Raw genomic sequence first — 20216 nt, forward strand, 5'->3', positions numbered from 1 at the left:
TACGCAGATATGCCTTTTTTCCAGCTCGCTTTGTGCCATCATGTTTGATTGTGAACAGTGCAGCCGTTCATATCGGCGACAGTCTCAACTGGTGGTGCATATGCGCCAACACACGGGTGAGGTGAGTGTTTAGGTTTGCTTTTCTTTTTTACGATTGTGACCGAATGCATGACTTCATATTGTGTCGATCTGACGAGCTGTACACTCCAGTGCAGCCATATACTGTTCAGCTTTTGGTGAAAGTCTTCTTCAAGTGACAGTAACAGCATCAAACACGTTTTCGGCTAATTTCGCTTCTTTCTTTTGTTCTCGTCCTCCGAGTTTTCCTGTTTCCTCCAATAGAGACCTTTTTCCTGCGAATGTGGTAAGAATTATGCCCGTGAAGACCATTTGCGACGACATCAGCGTTCTTGCCCGGGGGACAAGGTCCCACCGTCTGTAACCGGTGAGCTACAACAGACATTCCTGCATAGAAAACTCTACTCTTGTCCACAATGTGGGGCTGGACCATTCCGTCAGAAGAAGATGGTTTGGGCCCATGTTGCAATGGTGCACCGGTGAGATTTGTCTTTTTTGCTTCGTGTTGAATGTATTTCCAAGTCGATATTGATATTGGTCCATTCTGAGGTGAATTTCAGAGCTGATTAGGGCGATTAAACGTAGTTTTTTGGTACTCAGAGAAGAGCCATTGAATGTCAGGACTGTGTGAGCTGCTTGGTGACGTTGATGTTCAGAATACCGCAATTTCGAGATGGACCGAATGGTTAGAGCGGAAGGTCCATGGTTCGAACCAGACCTCCGCCTTTCGACTTCCCTGTTTAGGCTTGGGCAACCTGGTAGTATCCCAGCCCTTGTGCTTCTTCTGGATGGCATGGCAGCTCGGCACCGAAAGAGTGCTACAGCTGAACGATGCTGGAATTTCTATGGCATAAAATTCATCCCTAGATGTGGTATGAAACCCTATAGCCCCATCCTTACCAGTGATGACTTTATGCTATAAGTTTTTGGGGATGCTTGCGACTCACGCTACTCGTTCTCATGATAAACACCAGTTGTAGGGCTGAAAACCAATCATCTCTAGGGACGCCTTATTTCAGTGTCAGCGATGGGCTTTTCCAGACTACTCTCCACCCCTCTACTCTCTCACGGAACGTAGGGAAACGACTCGCAGATGACTTTGTTTTCCTCTGAAATCCACGCATTTGACCTGGTCAGAAAATGTTTTGGGTCAATTCGGTTCTGAATCTTTCAGTCTTGCAACACACTCGAATTTCAGACGTTGCACTGTGTTTATGTGAAGGCAGTCGTACGTCCACTCTACCAACTGGATGGAGTAGTAGTGGTTTACTTCTAGGCCCATAACTTTCTGTTATCTTCGTGGCTAAAGTTGGAAATCAAGAACTAAAGGAAGTCGCGCCAGAATTCATCGAAACCCTCCGGAAACAATGACTTCTATGGCCAACTCTACCAAGTCTCGATGTTTTCTAATCCCACAGCTACAATGTGTTGACAAATAGTCGATGCTTATCTCTTTTATGGCTTTTCAGCAGTTCTAGTGTGTGTGTTCCTACTTATGGGGGGGTCGTGCGATCCAGGAATTCGTCCAAACGGACTTGGAGAAATTACCCGAATTGGCTGAGGGGAAGTCATATCTAAAGTTCAATCTGAGTCCGATTATTTGACGCAGGATGTGAGCTTAATCGAGACAGCTTTTTGAACCATTTGTGAGGTACCACAAGACCATTTCAACTTTGTTCAATTTCCTTACGAATAATCCTACCTGTATCGGCCTGGTAAATAATCGAAACGCCGATGACCAAGGTCTTTTCCTTCCAATGTCCCTCGAAGTGGATTTTTAACGGTCAAACGGAATTTACTCAACGATTTCGTACAACCCTCCCCGCTCTGAGGCAACAGTCTCGCAGGATGGACACAAGATTGCCTCTTTTTCCAAGTGACTTCTTCTTCCAAGGTTCTGAGAGAAGTAAAAAGTGGTCTGTTTCGAGAACCACTGTCTTTCCACAGTGATTGTTACAGACACGGACAGCTAAACTATATATCCCGCCCACAGATTGATCGCCTCCGTGCTTGTTCCTTGATGCGTGATTTTATTCCAACAGGTGTTCCAAGGTACACCGATTTTTTTTTGACGCCACCAACTAATCTGTGTGAAGCTGGCGTTGCAGTCCTGGAGATCCATGTCGCACACAAATGTGGCTTGCATTGCCAGGATGAGAAAAATCGATAACCGGTGCCTAGCTGCCATGCCACCAGAAGGAAGCACGAAGGCTGGGATACTGCCAGGTTGCCCAAGCCTAGACAGAGAAAGTCGAGAGTCGGAGGCCGCGTACGAACCATGGACCTTCCGGTCACTAAATTTTCGCTCTAACCACTAATCCAGCTCGCTGCGGACGCTGACCAAGAAGTACTGTGGTCTTACGCAGACCTGTTCAACGACCACTGTGTATTGTATTGTTGTAAAAAACAAGCAACTGAATTCATGGATACGCATGCACCCTAGTAGGGTAACATATCAAAGTGCATTGAGCCTGAGGTATCGCACTTGCTAAGTCATGAATTTACTGGTCGCGTTGGTTACCAGGTCTACTTGTGAGCACCGAAGCATTACGACCACGCTTGACATGCTTTTTGGATTGGGGGTTGCTTGTATGTTTCGAGAAGGTTGGCGAGATCGCCTTGTGAGCCTCAACTGTTGCGGACGTTCTGAACGGTGTTATAACGGTGTTGACATCCGATGACTGTGGTGGAACGTCCTTGCTTAAAGCGAATCATCTATTACGTATTCATTGATTCTTAGAGGGATATTGATGAAGGGCCTTCAACGTTTTCGATTGTGGTTGCCTTAACTGCAGTCGCTTCATGGCTCAGGTGGTTAGAGCGCGAATTTACTAACCGGAAGGTCTGTGGTTCGAACCCGATCTGCCTCTCGACTTCCCCTGTCTAGGCTTAGGCAATCTGACAGTATCCCGGGCTCTCGTGCTTCCTTTGGGTAGCATGGCAGCTAGGCACCGAGAGGGCGCTACGGCTGAACGGTTATTATTATTATAGTCGCTTCATACTATCGTCAACCGTAGTATGAATTTACCCATGTTACGCCGTTGGATTTCATCTCTATTCGACAAAATCGTGTCCAACTGTAAATTTCCACTGCAACGGCGCTTTGTTGCAGGTCGCATTTCGATTTTTTTACTCATTCTACGAATTCGAATGTGTAGCATCTCTGTCACGATTTACTATCATATTTCATGTGTATCTTTGACCTCGCAGCAAAGTTCTTATTCAATACTCGTGTTTTTCTCTCCCTCCGGACTCAATTTTGAGGTTAGCGAACGCAAACACGTTTGTGACCACTGCTCAAAAGCATTTCCCACCAAGTCCAAATTGGCCCGTCACGCGACTCGGCACCACGGATTTACCTGTCCCCACTGTGAAAACAATTCAGATGGACTAGACCCTGTCATATTCAACAACTTTGTTGGCTTGAGGCGGCACATTGCTTCGGTGCACCCGAAACCAGGTGAGTTCCTTGGATTATTGAACGGGAGGTCGTACGTTTCGAGCGCGTTTACGTCGCGTTCTTCCCTGCCCCTTTCTATTAGTGTGCGTGTTTCTCAGATGAGGCCTGCGCATGTGGAGGAGACCATGGGTCTTGTTTGATCAACGGGAGGTCGTACGTTTCGAGCACGTTTACGTCGCATTCTTCCCTGCCCCTTTCTATTATTGTGCGTGTTTCTCAGATGAGGCCCGAGTATGTGGAGGAGACCATGGGTCTTGTTTGATTTTGCTTTTAGAACCCCCCTTCCGTCCAATCTCGACTTTTGAATGGTGTGAGCCGTCTACCTGATGGGGCTCTTTTTCAAGGGACCTGTACCTTGTGAAGCATCGGTACCCATTGTCATGGGGTCACAGGCCCAGAGTCTTTCTGTGAATCGAACACGGTAACCTCAGCTTGATGATCAATCAGACAACTATAGTCGTTTTCAGCGACCACACGAAAACATCCCAATTGATTTGGCCGAATCTGCACTCCAAGGCAATACCGAATTGTACAAGTTTTCTCAGGGGTTATTTGTAGTATCTGTGCCGTTTGCATCTGCCCTGATTAGTGGGTTGACTTACTCGAAGCCGGTTCACCCAATGGGCGTGATTCAACTATATGTTGGCTATATGTTCAGCATGAGATCGATCCGATTGTCGTTGGTCTAACACGTGACTCAGTGTCGAACTTCGAGAAGCTAGGAATTTCAGAGAGGAGTTTGACAAAGCCTGAAATGTCGGAGATACCCCGTTTTTTCTATCTGTAACTGTTTTGACTCGTACCCTCCGTGACTGACCACAGTGTTTTGGCGGTCTGTCGTAGCCGCCGCCTCGCGCCGCTGTACATTTTCAAGACGTTAAAAACCCATATCTAGGCCTTCATCAGGCTTTTGAAATGTGCAATCTTTCGCGTGCAATGGGAAAGTGTGTTTCACGCTCACTGTGCACTCTCATCGTGATCTACTTCCGTTCCTTAGTTGAGATGGTTCGGGCTGCTGTCTTGTGCTTCCTTCTCATGTGCGGTAATGATGGGAGTGTGTACCAAAACAAACGGCTTTTCAAACTGTTCTGGTTTCGTTTAGGAGGGAGAGGCTCCTATACCCAAAATGCGGCTTCTCAATAGAGTTAAGCTAATCTTTGTAATGCACTACTTATAAGGTTGTTGAAAATTCGTCGACAGCCCACGACAGGTTTCGCCCTTCTTGGGGCTCATCAGGTAGGCGTAGTCCCCGAGTTTCTGTTATGTTCTACTTGAAACCAAATTGCGAATATATACTCATTTGCAAACTAATTTGGTTTTTCGAGAGACTCACCTGGAACCCAGCTGAATCTCTCGTTTGTGATGTTCCTAGGTTAATCTTGTCTATGGTGAGAGACTCATATCTGCGTTAACTGTTTTCAGTGTTCTAGAAAGACTAATCAATATCAATCTTTGCTTATTTCACGGAGAGAACTCAGGAGCTCGCTGATTGTTAGGGTCTCAAATTGGCTGTTCAGTGATGGGACTCAGTCTCACTTTCTTCAGCAATGCTTGGGCGCTGTACAGTGGGCAACCCACTTACTCTCGGTTACCCTAGTGATGAATAACTGTGGCCCGTTTCAAAGTCCGTAGTCTCAGTCCTTGGCTCGACGCCCTACACGGAACCCAAGTTGACGGATGAGTTCTGGAAGCAAACCTAAAGTGTTGTCAAACGTGTTCCCCTGATGGAGGGAACGCTTAGTGGGTCCAGTTTCACAGTACTGACCCTAATCGTCATTATGTAAGACTCTTCAACGGATGTTCATTTTTGGCTAGACATTATCCTTTCGATACTTCACCTCTGTATTATTCGGAGATTTCTAGCAATGAAGCCATCGGCGACTATCTCTTCTTGCTATCTGTTCAATCGTTATTTCGTGTGCTTTCATATTCAACCGGAACCTGCGTTTTTCAGCGCTGACCTGCAGTGTCTGTGGCAAACATTTTGACAGACCAAGTCGGCTCAAGGAACACGAGCTAACCCACACTCCTGGTGGTCCGGAGCTCCGGCGCCAGTATGTTTGTACCCTATGCCCTCACATTCTCCCGTCAGTATCCAAAGAAGCCAGTTCCTCGCTGGGCGAGGGCTCGTCTGAGGCGACTATCCAAGTAACGGCGTTCACGGCGAAAAGGAACCTTCATGCTCATATGCGATTGGTCCATGCAGATCTTGTTTTCCCGTGTACATGGCCCACCTGTCCCGTATTGCTGTCCACTAAAGTAAGTTCCTCTCCGCCTAAGACGTACGTTCAGAATACAATTTTTGGCCCACGGCGTGGATTTTTTTTTACTTCTGCTTGTAGTTGCCAAATTTCTTAGCCCATGAGCACACTTTGCATTGTGTTGGCTCAACCCGAATAATGTCTTGTCACTCTAGCCGGTTCTCTTAAAATCGGAGATGGTAACTTGTGTCCTGTGTGACAGTTATCTTTTTCTCAAAACTGCCTGTTTGGTGATGAAGGGCGACAGTCTTATACTGAGTTCTTCTGTGTAAAGGACGAGCAACCACGGGACGAGTTACGGTGACTGTCACAGAAGTCACCGTAGAAGAGCAGGACGAGATGGACCAAGTGGTTAGAGCCCGGAAGGTCCGTGGTTCGATCCGACCCCTGCCTCTTGACTTCCCCTGTCTAGGCTTGGGCAACTTGGCAGTATCCCAGCCCTCGTGCCTCCTTCATGTGGCATGGCAGCTAGGTACCGAAAGGGTGCTACAGTTGAACAATTTTTATTTTTTCATAGAAGAGCTCTGAACTGTTGGATTTTATGATGGGTGGGCATATAATAGTTCGCACGGAGTTTGGTCTTTGGAGAAAGGAAAGAAACGGAGAGATTGGTTCATCAGTGCCGCACCGCGGGTGGTTTGAAGATCCCGGCCGAGTGTAACGACTAACATTTGTTTTTGTGCGATAGGGAACACAACCTAAGTTCGTTTCGGAGCTATATTTTGTGCTATGGTGTTGGTGAGCGAAAACCGAGCGGACACTTCAACCCTGCAGTCTAAAGGCCTAGATTATTCGTCAGAGGCTAATCACGATTTGCGGGCATACTCGTCGTGACTGACATCTGCCAGAGATTAAGCAGGGTCGAAGTGTGGTTTTGCTAACCTCAATACTTTTTGGCATTTGCTCATATGTCTGTAGGTTTTGCTTATCTGAGGGTGTCCTAGAATGCAGTGAGGTCAATGGTCACCGTTAAAGGTTCGAACGCCGCGTTGTCAGGGGTCCAATCCCTTTTTCATCGTCTTACTGCTAGTTACCGGTTCACCTGATTGTTCTGTTCAGTTTGTTGATTTCTTCTGCGCATAGTATGATTGATAACATCCTGTGTGTGCTGTGTAGTAACGGTATTTTCTTCAACTTAGTTTTCGGTCTGATCCTCCCAAGCTAGCGTTCACGTCAAAACAACCACCGATGGTGCACAAGGTATATTAATGCCCAAAGCCGAGTCAAGAACACTTATACAGCGCTCCATATATATATATATTTATATATGGTGTAAGCGGTGACAACTTTCTCAAACTTCGGATGCCTTCTAGATGCGCCACTGGCAACCGGCATTCAGCCAATACTAAGTCATGATTGGCTCTTGTATCCAGACTTCCGACCAATCAGACCTCAGCTTGATACCGGACCGGCAAGCGTCCCAAACTTTTGGCCAGTCCTGTACGGGATAGGCTTATCGGCCGTATCAGCACCTAAATACGAGCGGTAAAGCGGGATCCATGTGGAATTCCGCCTAATATGCTGTGTATACCCGGCGCTATCCGTTTGTGCATATGTATACGAGTGACCAGTTACCACGCAAATCTGGCGAGTCCCGGCCTGTTTAACGACAAACAACCCCGGAACCGACGGGGTTACGTTACGTATCTTCCCTGAACTCGAACTTCAGGGAGTGTTGATCCTCATTCAACCGCCATTTAATCCAGTTTGCCATCATCTTGAAGTTGTGTGAAATTCCCACTAGGATTTCTCCCATTCTTGATGATGAGGATGGATTAAACTCCAGGGTTAGTCGGATCCTCATGAGAACCCATGTATTGGGATTATAATGTGTCGACCAATATGGTATGAATACTGGTTGTTGTCGAGACAAAGCGATATCTTCGAGTGGCGCTTGGTACTAGAACTACTATAGGGACAGAAGAAACGTGGAGAATTTCAAATATCAAAGTAATGGATGGTACACATCAAAGTAACGGATGATACACTGGTAGTGGGATGTGCTGGCTCAGGTTCTGAACCCCTGGACCATACGTCAACCTCCCTGCTGTAGGACCCTAAGATAACTGGTTTTCTATTGTTCTTCTGGTTGTTGATGCATTGAGCTATCTGCAGGTGATACCGTCTGCTCACCAGGGGAGGGATATTCCACTTAGTTGGATGCTTTGATGTGTTGGGGGGACGTTGTGCCCCCTTCTTTCAAACGCTCTTACACGGAATGTGTTGGAAGAGTCGCGCACACAGGCCAACGGAAACAATATGGAATTCCGACTTTAAAGATCCTTGCGGGGAGGGGGGTTACTCTGCCAGCTTAGGCTGTCTTATCACTGTCCGAGTAATGTGTTCTCCAATTAAACTTATCACAGGGACCGGAAAGTGCAACCAGACAAATGAACCGGTATGCAGGATTAATTAACTGGGTTTGATTCAGTTTGTGTCTGAAGTGAACCACGCTGGTGGTTTGCACCCATCCCATCCGTAGAGCACAGCTTGAATCCACCAATTCCGTTTCCGTTTCCCAGCAAAAACTCTTACAACATCTCCAACGCCATGAGGCGAATCGTCCAGTCGCTCAGTCTAGTCGAAACAGACGTCTGAACACACAAGGAGAGAAGATTGTCACCTCAAAGCACAAGGTCAAACCGTTGGCGACCCATGGACGACGATCTTCGCACAAGCTCCAAACTGATGAAGATGAGACAGCAAGTCAGAGTAGCATAGTCGCTCTGTTGATGGATTCTGGCGATGAGTTATCCGCACAGGTTTGTGTCTACTCGGCTTCTTTCAGTGCGTTGAGTGTGTTTTACCTTTTTCCTTTCCTGAAAGTAATTTGATCCGGTCATTGTTTGTTTGTTTCGTAGTGCTGCAGCTCTGTTTTTCTGCTTACGACTTGTGGCAATCAGTTGTAGAGCTGTTTCAACTAGACAGGGGTCGAGATGGCTCAGTGGTTAGACGGCGAATTCGCTGACCGGAAGGTCTGGCAGAGGTTCGAACCCGACCTTTGCCTCTCGACTTTCCCTGTCTAGACTTGGGCAACCTGGCAGTATCCCAGTCCTCGTACTTCTTCCTGGGGACATGGCAGTTACGCGCCGAAAGAGTGATACAACTGAACGACATAGCATAGACGGAGCACATTGGTTTCAACGTAACTTGGTTTCTGTTTGGATTTTCGCGAACCCGAGAGAGTCGAGCTCGACTCATGAGAGATGGTCGATATCGTACGGGCACCACTAACCACACTGGTTGGAAAGGAATGAAAATAGTGCAATTGACGAATCACCTCTTAGAGATCAGTCGAACAGTCGTCCTTCACTCCTTGGAGCTCAAGATGACTCAGTAGTTGAGGCGGAAACTTGCTGGCATCTCGACCGCTCCTGTCCACGCTTGGGCAAACTGACAGTATCGCAGCCTCTTTTTTAGTGGCATGACCGCTGTGCACCGAAAGGGTATGCACTCTTTGGTGAACGTTGTACTTCAGGCTGTAAAAAACATACGATGATGTGCAACTGCTTTTCAGCGTGCTCCTGCTGGGCGCCCAATGCTTCAGCCTGGCGGACAGCTAGCGTTCGATTCACGCGAGAGAGATTGTGCATAACGCTGACGCACTAATGCGTTTTAGTCCTATCGGTTTTCGTGCGTGTGGTTGCCTACTCGAAGCATAGCGCCATTGAATTATGTCTCGTGTTTGAGCCAGTGGTTGGACTCAAGTGACTAATCCCAGGAACACTCGGATGTGTGCGACACCGTTTCGCACGATGAATTCATTTCAGTATACTGTGACAGTTCATTCCTCTCTCCTGATGACTGGACACAAGGAAAGTTCATTCATCTTTTTCAAGTGTACTAGTTTACGGTGACTGACTCGCGTTGGGATGAGTCGTTCACACGAGTGTCTCATACTATCTCGGACGCGAGTGGCGGTCATAGGCCAGGTTTGTTCAAACAGGTTAAGATTCACTTCTGATCCTGCTTGCGGATCCAGCGAAACTAACCCTTGTTTTGAAAATGGGGTCAATCTTTTTTAGAAGTTTTGTGGTCGCCTCTTCCGTGCCTAGTTTCTGAAAACGCATGGATACCCTAGGGCCAGCAATGTACTTTCACGGTTGATACTCATGCGAAGTCCAGTTTGTCCAAAACACCGGGGGTAAAAGGACACACTGATCAAGGGGGTGATGATGTGTTATGCTCAAAGCAATTCGCGGTTACAACGTGTGTACGTTTTACAGGGGGTGACGATGTGTTATGCTCAAAGCAATTCGCGGTTCCAGCGGCTACCACTCTCAGAGCAGGGCGGTGGGGATGCAGACATAAGATTTTTCTTGCACGCACACCAAATTTAACTCCTTCCGCAACACGTCTTCTAATCTGTGTACCATTCGCTGGTAAGCCCCAGAGTTAAATGCTTCTTGTGGTGCTAACGCACACGCCCTTTTCATCGTCATCGTCAAAAACTGCGTAGTTATCGGGCAACTTGTCTGTTTCTGGCCAGTAGAAAACTTCAGCATGTGCGCTCACATCGAGTCCATTGGAGGCCACTGACCTCGAGTCAGTCATGGACTCATCTGGATCCCTTGGCTGCTAGTAAGCGATCGGGCATCTCAACTTAAGATTGTCGTTCCATCTGGGGTGCCCAACTTGACTGCGATCGCGCCATCGTGCGGGGCCGGTTTGGGTTCACTTTCCGCCAGCATTACGCTTGCAGAGGAGAGCAGCTCCATTCATCAATTTCGACAAGTTTCAATAGCTAGAGAGTATCGAGCTGATCTGACTACTCGAAGCGCACAGTCATGCAGATGAAGGAAATTGCTCGGAGGTTGAATGGAGGTGACACAACTAAATGAACACTGGATATCGTCGAGATTAGGAGATCTTATCGATGCCAGAAAAGCTCCAGTGACTGTGATGGCGTACGCAAACACCGGATAATCAGGAGCTTGAAGAATGACAGAACGCTGGTGGATTCTGAAGTCCCAGAGGACGAAGAAGGCTTTCGCCGCAAACAACGGCCGCGCCCTGCTTCACTCGATTCGATTAACCGGTCAAAAGAAGATGAGTATCAGTGAAACAATATGCGGAAAAGAAGGAACGGCAATTGATCCACTAATTCGTCGTCTTCAGCGATGGGTTGGGCACTTCAAAGAACAGTTCAGCTCGCCTACAATATATCCTCCAGAAATACCCAACGATTTTGAATGGAACAGCAACACGATTTGGCCGTCATCGACAGAAATCCAGTGTGAGGTATCATTTCAACAACACAAGAGACCTGAAATGGTCTGCATCCCGCACCTTTCAACGAGGATGGTGAGGTTCTGGTGGAAAAAGCTAATCTGATAACCATACTGTCGGAGATTTTGGATGAAGACAAAAGCAGTGGAATGGAGCGGCTCGACCGTGATCCCATTCTTCAAAAGGGCGCAGGAGCGTCATGCGAAAACCATCTTGGCATCCCTTGTGTTCTTCGCCACTATTTTGCGCAGGTTGACCGATTATCACGAGAGACAGATTCGTAAGAATCAAGCTGGGTTTCGCCCTCGCCGAGAATGCATCAACCATAGCTTTACCTTGCCAGTACAACACAATACCAAACGGCCAACGTTGGTCGTTTTTCATGGTCTCAGAGCTGCTTTCGACTCTGTCGATCTTCAGGAATTTCGGTGTTGTCTGGCGACCAGAGGTTTCCTTTTTAAATTTATATCCATTTGCACGAATTGCTGTGGTCAGATACGAGGATACAGTAATCGAGAACTACACTCATTTGCAAATCAATTTGGTTTTCACGGGAGACTCAATCGAATCTCTCGTTTATGGTGTCCTCCAGCTCAATGTGCCGCACACAGGCCGCCTCATGATTCAGTTGGCACGATATCGAGATTCGATTGAGTCTTCCGTGAAAACCAAACTGATTTGCAAATGAGTGTATTTCTCGAAAACAGTGCAATTTGGGTTCAAGTAGATCATAAGGTTGACGGCAACTCGGGGACTGCGCCTACCTGATGAGCACCAAGAAGGGCGAAACCGGTTGTGGGCTGTCGAAGAGTTTTCAGCAACCTTGTGAGTAGTTTCCTTTATGAGGATACAGTAAGTTTTCGCCTGAGTCCTCCACATCCAATGGTGTGAGAAAAGGCCTCTCTCTCACCTTCCTTTTCGACTTTACTATTACCATGCTGCGTGAAATTCCTCTGCTTGTCTCTGAAACTTTGGGGGTTGAAATACTCACAAACATCGAGGATACTGATGATATCGCCACCTTGGATCAGACCCTTTGGAACTGCAGAAACCTAGAGTGGCGTTACAAGTCTATGGAATCAAACACACACCTTATGCTTGTCGACCGTCCAATCGATTCGTAGATAAATTTACTCAGCTGAGCATTTGCATAAGTCCCGGTGGCTGGCTGGAGACGAGATCACTTCTCGAATCGAGAATTTCTTGACAGCTTTTACCAATTACAGACATCCACACCCCAGGCACAACGTCAGTTTGTGTGTAGATACTGCGGCCGCATGTCCCATTATGCTTTACGGATCGGAAACGGCCGAGGATGTACGAAATCTTGCTTTGTTTAGCCATGGATATCTCCGAAGCGTTAGTCTTAGGACATGGTTTACAGCTGATAAACAAAAACTGCCAACGGTTGCCTGTGTTTCCACCGATGAAATTTTCCCATCGGCCCCCTGTGTAAACGCGTACATTTTTTGCCCATTTCAATTCATCTATCATCTTATTTCAAAAGTCGGACAAACTAATGGGTACCGTTTTATCCCACTTCATTTTTTTGGACCTAACGATAAACAAATAAAGTGTTTTAATGATAACTTGTCTGTTTGGCTCGACCAAACGCCCCAGCCGCACCACGGCCGCTCGGCGGTTTTAAATGCTTATCTGATGTATCTTTCTTTCTTTTGTATTCACAGTGACCCCATCAATTCTGGATCGTGATCCCTTCGTCACCAAAACCTGACGTGTTCCTACATCAGCATTTGGTTCTTCATTCCCGTTGACTTACTTGCACTTGACACGTGATTTGATACCGAAGTACTTTTATACATTTTGTGCAATACAGTCTTCTCGGATGTGTAGTTCTTTCTTGATGCGGTGACCCGCTGAACGTTCTTCCGTGGTGATTGTCTGTTTTTACTAGTCGTAGTTACAAGGGGTTCGTTGCAGTGCGTGAAAACAATGATATATAGCCGTTCAACTGTGGTACCCTGTCGGTGCCCCGTGCAACTCGGAGGCACACGTGTGAGATACTGCTAGGTTGTCCAAGCTCAACTAGGGACTATCCCAATAGCAGGGTTGGATTCGAACGACCGACCTTGCGGTTGGTGGCTCTGCACCCTAACCGGTTAGCTGTCCCGGATTAGTGGGCTAGGATTTATCTGTAGGAGGTGGCTGTTTCGTCTTTGACCGCATTGTTTGCCGCTCATCAGTCGCCCCGTTTCCTCAGGACATGATGGTCATCAATGTTGCACGATCTCCCACTAATGTCGTCTCCGCCTAGTAAATCCCACTCACATCCTGGTGGCGGAGACGCATCTACTACTTTGGAAATGAAGGTTAGTGTGCGACACCACCGACCTAAACTATTGTGGAGCGTCTAACCTAAGGCGTTTGTTGAAGCTTGGAATTAAACGATACAAGGGTTTACGTATACTTTTTTCCAGACAGTACATCCATGGGGCCAGCCCAACTCGTTCTCTCGTGCTAGGAATCTCCTGAAAGAGACTGGGTGCTGTCCACCTCAAAAATGGGCCAGAGTCGAGTCATCCATCCGCTTAGCTTTAGTCAGACCAACGAACAAGAGGAAATGAGAAAATCGGTCCCCCTTGATTTCGTGGTATGTGTCTCTATCCTCAGACTCATGAGCGTTATCTCCAAAGTCAGCTGATACCGATGCCCTTGTGTACGGAGGCCAGCCGTCCCCAATAACCGAACGTCACATCATTTGGACGGATGTGTCACGTGCAGGACACGGACCAAACGAAGGCATGCTCTGATTGGTCAGAATGCCAGCCAATCCGGAGCGAGCATCTTTGACTTGACGCTTCTCGCCCCCTCACGGTGATTCTAACACGACCTTGTTGAACACTGTGATTACCCAATAAATACAGATGTAAGCGGTACCAAAACTCGCCCACAAAAACTGCTTGCTTACATCGCACGTGGATGTGCACTGCTCCCTAGTGCGGAGAAATTTTGAAGCCGTTATATTTGTTTATATCGAATTCTCCTGAGTTGGTTTCAATCGAAAAAGATATCGTCACCGGGACAACTCACTGATCAGTGCATTTCAATATCTACTCACAAGGACTGTTAAAGCTACTATTGACCTCCGCCGACCGATAGTTTTTTGTTTGTGCCACGTCTTTCTGTTCTGTGAGTCAGTGAAGTTGCTCTAAGGGTCGCGCCATGTTTTCGATGTATAATCACAGAAGGATTGAATCAGGCGGCTGAATATGCTCAAGTGTTTTAAGGTTGTGTCAGGTGAATGCTTGTGTTCTGATATCATTTTTAGGTAGCTCAGTGGTTTAGGCGGGGTCAACCCAACCGGAAGGCCACGTGGTTCGGATTCAGCCTCCATCCCGACTGTCCTCCTTGGGTTTGGGCAGCCTGGCCCTCGTGCTTCCTTCTGGTTGCATAGCCGCTATACACTGTTCCCCCTCCGGCACCGAACTTGTTCAGTCTTGGCGTCGTTTATATGCGCAGCTATCATGAGTCACGAGCGGTAAGCTATCAAAGGGATAATATGATCAATACTGGGCCATCTCACTTGGTGACGAAGGCTCTGCAACCGAATTGCTCAGTTCAATGAAGAGATCAATTGCCTTCTGTCCTCACTAACAATGAGTCATTAGAAATAACGAGCTGAATTATTGTGTTCACACCCGACCATGTCTAACGTCGCGACTGTTTAGTAGGTAAAGAGCACTTGCTGAGTTTCCAGGTTAATCTAATACTTCTCTTAATTTCAGCTTCGACTCTGTCGAATGAATCCGTTTGCGTCTACTGTGAGTGTCGCATTGTACTACGCGCTCAACCCCCCTTATGGGTTCTACTGAGAAACGTGTCACATCTACGACTACACTTGTATCCGACACCGCCTCGCCTTCCGGAGGCCGATTTCCTCTTAGATCGTCTCGTCAGAGTGCCAGAGGTGCCGAGCCTTTCAATGCGAGCATACTACCATCTTATCAGTTCGCTGCGGTTTCCGGCAGCGTTGAGTCTTCTAAATGTAAGTCTGCACTCGGCGAACGCGGTCCAACCCTACCGACAAACCAGTACCCACAGGATCCCTCCCGAACCGACCAGAGAACGAACAAAGCCGATGCCTCTTCAACGAGAATATCATATTCTCCGGTAACGTATGCTTCGGTAGCAGCCAGAAAACCCCCAAATTCCGCACGCTCTCCATTGGAAACAAAACACACAGGTCAACCTGAAAAACCATCTATCACCAAGAATCAGAGGAACTCTATTCAACTGGGGCCGAAAGCAAATAATCCTAATGGAATTGATCCAGTACCATGTAGTTCTGGATACAGTAGTAGTCTGGAACAGAACCCGATACAGAGTTCTTCCACCGTGTCCTGCGATGCCCCTGTGGCATCATCACCTTCTGGTGCTCGTGCTGGGTCATCGAACAAACGCAGATCGAAGAATAGAAAAAAGGTCCCTGGACTTATTGAGCTTGGTTCAATAGAATTCCCTCACGCGAGTAGCCCCCTGCAGAAGGGAAAGCGCCGAAAACTTCGCGCGTCCTCGCTATCCTCACTGGGTCGTTCTCGGACTCTTCCTCATAACTCCTCCGGTGCCCGTCGGTACGATGCACCGATCGAAATTCCCCTATCCCAGTTTATCAGCGTTGAACCACAAGTTTCTCCCCGTAAACCAGTGACTTCTCATGCTGCCGTAGTTCAGAAAACTCAACTCAAAGGCATCAATGAGAATGCACGCATAGGAAAAGTGCGCGAAACACCCAAAACCAAACGACCAACAACGCTGAAGCGTGCCATACTTGCCGAACGAGAAACTCGAAAGAATCGACGAAGTACTTCAGCTCCGGCGACAGCTAGGAGTGGTGCACTTTCTACAGGAGATCCCAGCAACAACGGAGACGTCCCATCGCCCGCGAATCAAGACGTAATCACGAAGGTATGTCCACTGTTCAGACCAGCCTTTAACAAAATTGTTTTTTTTTCTAGACAGGAACAAATGTCCAACGCCCGACATTGCATAGTTCTTCATCAAAATCCGATAACAAACGACAGGACGATTTGGTCACCGAACTCTTGCAACGATTGTCCCAACTTCAAGATCGAGCATACGTGAAATTCGCACACGCCCCACATCATCGTAAAAGGACAAAGCGCTATGTTTGCGGTCTTCGCGAGGTCGTCAAACACCTACGCCTAAAACACATTCGTCTCGTACTGATAGCCCGAGATCTTGAAGGAGGCGCAAGTCGCCATTGTCGAAAACTAACAGGTGCGCTTTGTCACTTTTGGGATCCTCTGCACTACTTTTCTCCGAATTAACCCAGAAGTGTTTGGAGTGCGAATTTACTGACCGGAAGGTCCGTGGTTCGAACCCGACCCCTGCCTCTCGACTTCCCCTAGTCTAATCTTTGGTAGCCTGGCAGTATTCCAGCACTCGTGCTTCTTTTTGCTTGCATGGCAGCTAGCCACCTGAAGGGTGTTACAGCTGGACTATTCGATTTCATACAGCTAAGTGATTTCTTGTCGCCAGTTTTCTCGTTAACTTGCTGGTTGTTATTCACTGGGGATTTCATATTCTGTTATAGGTCGATGTGGAAGCTCCCATGTGTGCACTTCTGCAACTTAACCAAAAACAATTCACATCACCTGAGAACTACACTTGTTGTCCAAAGGCATATCGCCTTGACGGCACAAATATTTCATTCCTCCCATTCTCAACCTTCAAGGGGCCTTACGATAACGATATGAAGTAGGCTTCTTCAAGAGTGATGAGTATGCGAAGACGATAGCTGTCTTGTGCTTTTGGTTCGGCAACTGGGTGTTACTTCGTACTCTCTTCGGCTGCCAACCGATTCGGGTGTGCATTGCTCAGACAATCTGCTCGTTGCTGAGGGAACTTCGCTTGCCGGCGAACCTCCACACACACCAGCAAATAGACTAAGTGGGAAGGGCTGAACCGGGGTTCCATTCTCTTCAGAGCTCGTCATTAGCTGATCATGGTCTGTGACTCACACCAGTCTCTTGACATATGGGGCAATTGATCTACCGGGACTGTATGAGCGCATTCTCTTTGTACCTGACTTATTAGATGTCAACAATCGAGCATCTTCGTATTTGAGATGTCTCCTCGATCGTTCATCCACTGATTATGTCGACCGATGACCTACCTATCAGAATTTCGCGGTCAAGCAGCTTCAGAACTAATTTAAACCAGACGGGTAATGCTGAGTGATTTCACGATTTGCTGGCTTGGACGCGCATCCCCCACCGTAGAATGATGACGATGGAGGCCTAGGTGGCTCAAGTGGTTAGAGCTCGAATTTACTGACCGAAAGAACTGTGGTTCGAACCCAACCTCTGCCTTTCGGCTTCCCCTGTCTAGGCTTGGGCAACCTGGCCGTATCCCAGCCCTCGTGCTTCCTTCGGGTGGCATGACAGCTAGGCACCAGAAGGGTGTTACAGCTGGACGATTTTTTTGAATTTTTTCCAAGCCAGCTGTTTGTAGTTTTCCACACGTGTGAGAATTTCGACCAGGCCGTCAACTGCAATATCCCCGTTTTATGTCATTCCGATCTGTTAATCAGGAGCTTGTATCCAGTAGTTAGTCTTTACGGGTTGCTGTGTTCCTCTAGTTTCAGTTTCTCCACAAAGTAATTGTGCTTCTTCGTTTATCAGTGAACGAGTCTGTAGATCGACGATTGGCAGATGACAATCGACACGCGACAGAGAATACGTAACCCCGATACATGCAAACTGGGGATATGCACTTCAGTTTTTCTTCCTTTCTCTCCCATAGAACCGGCGCCGTCAACCAATGAGGACGACACACAGCTTTCTGCCCTTGAAAATATTCTCGACCAAATATGGCACCTTGCAACGGAAGATGCAGAACGGCCCACTCCAATATTGTTGACCCATACGCGTCGGTTCCTGGGCTACCTGTCGCACAAATCGTGCCGTGTGTCTGTCATTGGAATTCTGAGTGACGCGGGAGCCGAGTCGATTATGCAGAACCTACTGGCTTTAAAAACGGGAATCAACTTACCGCAACCGCTGACTTCATTCGGTTCTTGTGAACGAGATCAACCAGCTGATGAGGAAAGTCAGCAGACGATCGCAACCAGCTGCATGTGGCATTGTCCTTCGGACCTCCAGGTAGATCCTTTTTCGGCCAACGTGATCCCTTTTGACAGTGCATTGTTCTTCATTGAACGCCCATCATCTCTGGATTTCTGGATGGGGTCGTTGGCCAAATTTTTGTCCCACTGTTTTATCGGGCGAGATGGCCCAAGTGGTTAGAGCGCGAATGGACTGACCAGAAGGTCCGTGGTTCGAACCCGACCTCTGCCTCTCGACTTCCCCTGTCTAGGCTTGGGCCAGCTGGCAGTATCCCAGCCCTCATGCAACCTTCGGGCGGCTTCGAAAGGGTGCTACAGCTGAACGATTTTTTTGTAAGACCTGAACGTCGAGGACAATCGTACACAAGTTCCAGGCTCCAACCGAACTTGCTAAGCACATGAAAGTCGACTCCGCTGTTGAACAGTGGATGTTCCATTTCGTGCGAACCTCAGTCCTCGCAATAGGTAGACTCGAATAGTCCGACACTAGCCTACTTTGGGCGTCCACCATTGGCTTACGCTCCCATGGTGTCTTTAGCCAGGCTCGTAAATCCCTTGGATGTGATGTTTTGTAGACAGTATCAGCTGACTCATGGTTTGCGCCACAACATGCCTAGACTACCGACGTTTGTGATGCCTGACGTTAGACGTTTCTCGTGACAAAATGCTCTGACTCTGTCTTCGATTTCGGGTTCTACGGTGGAAATCGCTGGTGGTTTTGTGTGTCAGCTTGGAAGACCAGTGATTGTAGCTTCCCCGCTTGCCAGTGCGATTGGCCACACATGTGGTTTTCTCCATCTCAGCGTGGTGATTTGCTACGGGATGTTAATGTCTGGCTTCCGAAAGATCGATTGAATCACTCACTTGTCTTATTTCCTTCGGTGCATACCAGGGACTCGTTTTTTTTTTTGGGGGGGGGGGTTTTTGTGAGAAAAGTTTTTTTTTTTGGGGGGGGGACTTATTGTCAGAAACGTGACCGGAAATTCTCCTACGAGGTTGAACTTAAAGTAAGTGAACGATCGGATGTTGTTTGGAGGTCTACACATTCAGGTGATTGATGCTCGATATGTTTCCCTTTTGCGAATAGCGCATTTCTGTAGCCACATAGCAGAGTAATCAGGAGGCTAAGAGATTACAACCTGGCTAGGTAAATGTATGAGACCCCTTGGAATACCCTGATTTTTAAGTTACTGTGGTGTTTACATGAGAATCAACCAAATCTCTCCTCTATGACAAGGTTGGTGGAAAGTCGAGATTAGGCCTTCCTGACGCCCTGAAAAGGCCGAAACTGGTAGCGGACTGTCGAACAGTTTTCATCATCCTTTCGAGTAGCATTTATACAACAACCACCACTCTTTACATGGAGCAAATGGGAATCTGAATATTCGTGAGTAACGTTCAGCTGTATCACCCTTTCGATGCCCAGCCGCCATGCCACCCGAGGGAAGCACCAGGCGGGGGAAACTGCCAGATTGCTCAACCCGAGACAGGGGAAGTCGAGAGACGGAAATCGGGTTCGACGTTCCGATCAGTCAATTGGCACTCTAACCACTGGTAGATCTCGCCACCCGATCTCAGTACACCCAGTGAATACTGGGCGAATACTAGTGACCGTAAGGTCCGTGGTTCGAACACGACCCGTGCCTCTCAACTTCCCCTGTCCAAGCTTGGGCAACTGGTCAGTAGCTCAGCCGTCTTGCTTCCTTCTGATGACATGACAGTTTGACACAGAAAGGGTGCCACGGCGGAGCGATGTTTTTCATTTCTGCACGTCCGCAGTGAAAAAGGGCTTTCTGACTCCGATGGGATGCCATCCTGCGGTTTCCTTGATCATAGCAGATGACAAAACCTATTTGACTGTTAACTTGTATGTCGGGGCACGCTTGTTATCGTAACACCCACATATCCAGCTTCACACTCGGACATTTTATTCCCTTTTGTCATGTTTACTACCGGTTATTGCAGAGTGACGTCGCGCTGCTTGCTTCAAGACAGTCATTGATTGGCTTCGACAGTGGTCTATTCATGTTTCCCTTTTTCATACGTCTTACATCTTCCAACCAATCCGCGTGCCCACTTT

The 20216-nt window shown here is 47.7% G+C and overlaps 2 protein-coding genes across 2 annotated transcripts in view; one reads left to right on the forward strand and one right to left on the reverse strand.

Annotated features, from left to right (window-relative positions):
* The window catches only part of T265_09712 (hypothetical protein), a gene marked incomplete at both ends in the record, with an annotated part of 26698 nt that overhangs the window by 3822 nt on the left and 2660 nt on the right, over positions 1-20216 (forward strand). Inside the window, 10 exons of the mRNA XM_009175871.1 lie at positions 25-121; positions 343-557; positions 3348-3538; positions 5493-5797; positions 8322-8561; positions 13511-13639; positions 14775-14810; positions 14947-15954; positions 16005-16287; positions 17815-18173. Of these exons, the coding sequence (XP_009174135.1) occupies positions 25-121; positions 343-557; positions 3348-3538; positions 5493-5797; positions 8322-8561; positions 13511-13639; positions 14775-14810; positions 14947-15954; positions 16005-16287; positions 17815-18173 (2863 nt within the window). The remainder of the gene's footprint in view (positions 1-24; positions 122-342; positions 558-3347; positions 3539-5492; positions 5798-8321; positions 8562-13510; positions 13640-14774; positions 14811-14946; positions 15955-16004; positions 16288-17814; positions 18174-20216) is intronic.
* T265_09711 (hypothetical protein) lies at positions 7192-9869 on the reverse strand (the record flags this gene model as incomplete). Its single annotated transcript, XM_009175872.1, has 4 exons — positions 7192-7398; positions 8607-8719; positions 8769-9038; positions 9758-9869. The coding sequence occupies 4 exons, from the start codon at positions 9867-9869 to the stop codon at positions 7192-7194; spliced, it is 702 nt and encodes a 233-aa protein (XP_009174136.1).

Source organism: Opisthorchis viverrini, assembly GCF_000715545.1.
Source record: "Opisthorchis viverrini unplaced genomic scaffold opera_v5_305, whole genome shotgun sequence".
NCBI classification, from domain to species: domain Eukaryota; kingdom Metazoa; phylum Platyhelminthes; class Trematoda; order Opisthorchiida; family Opisthorchiidae; genus Opisthorchis; species Opisthorchis viverrini.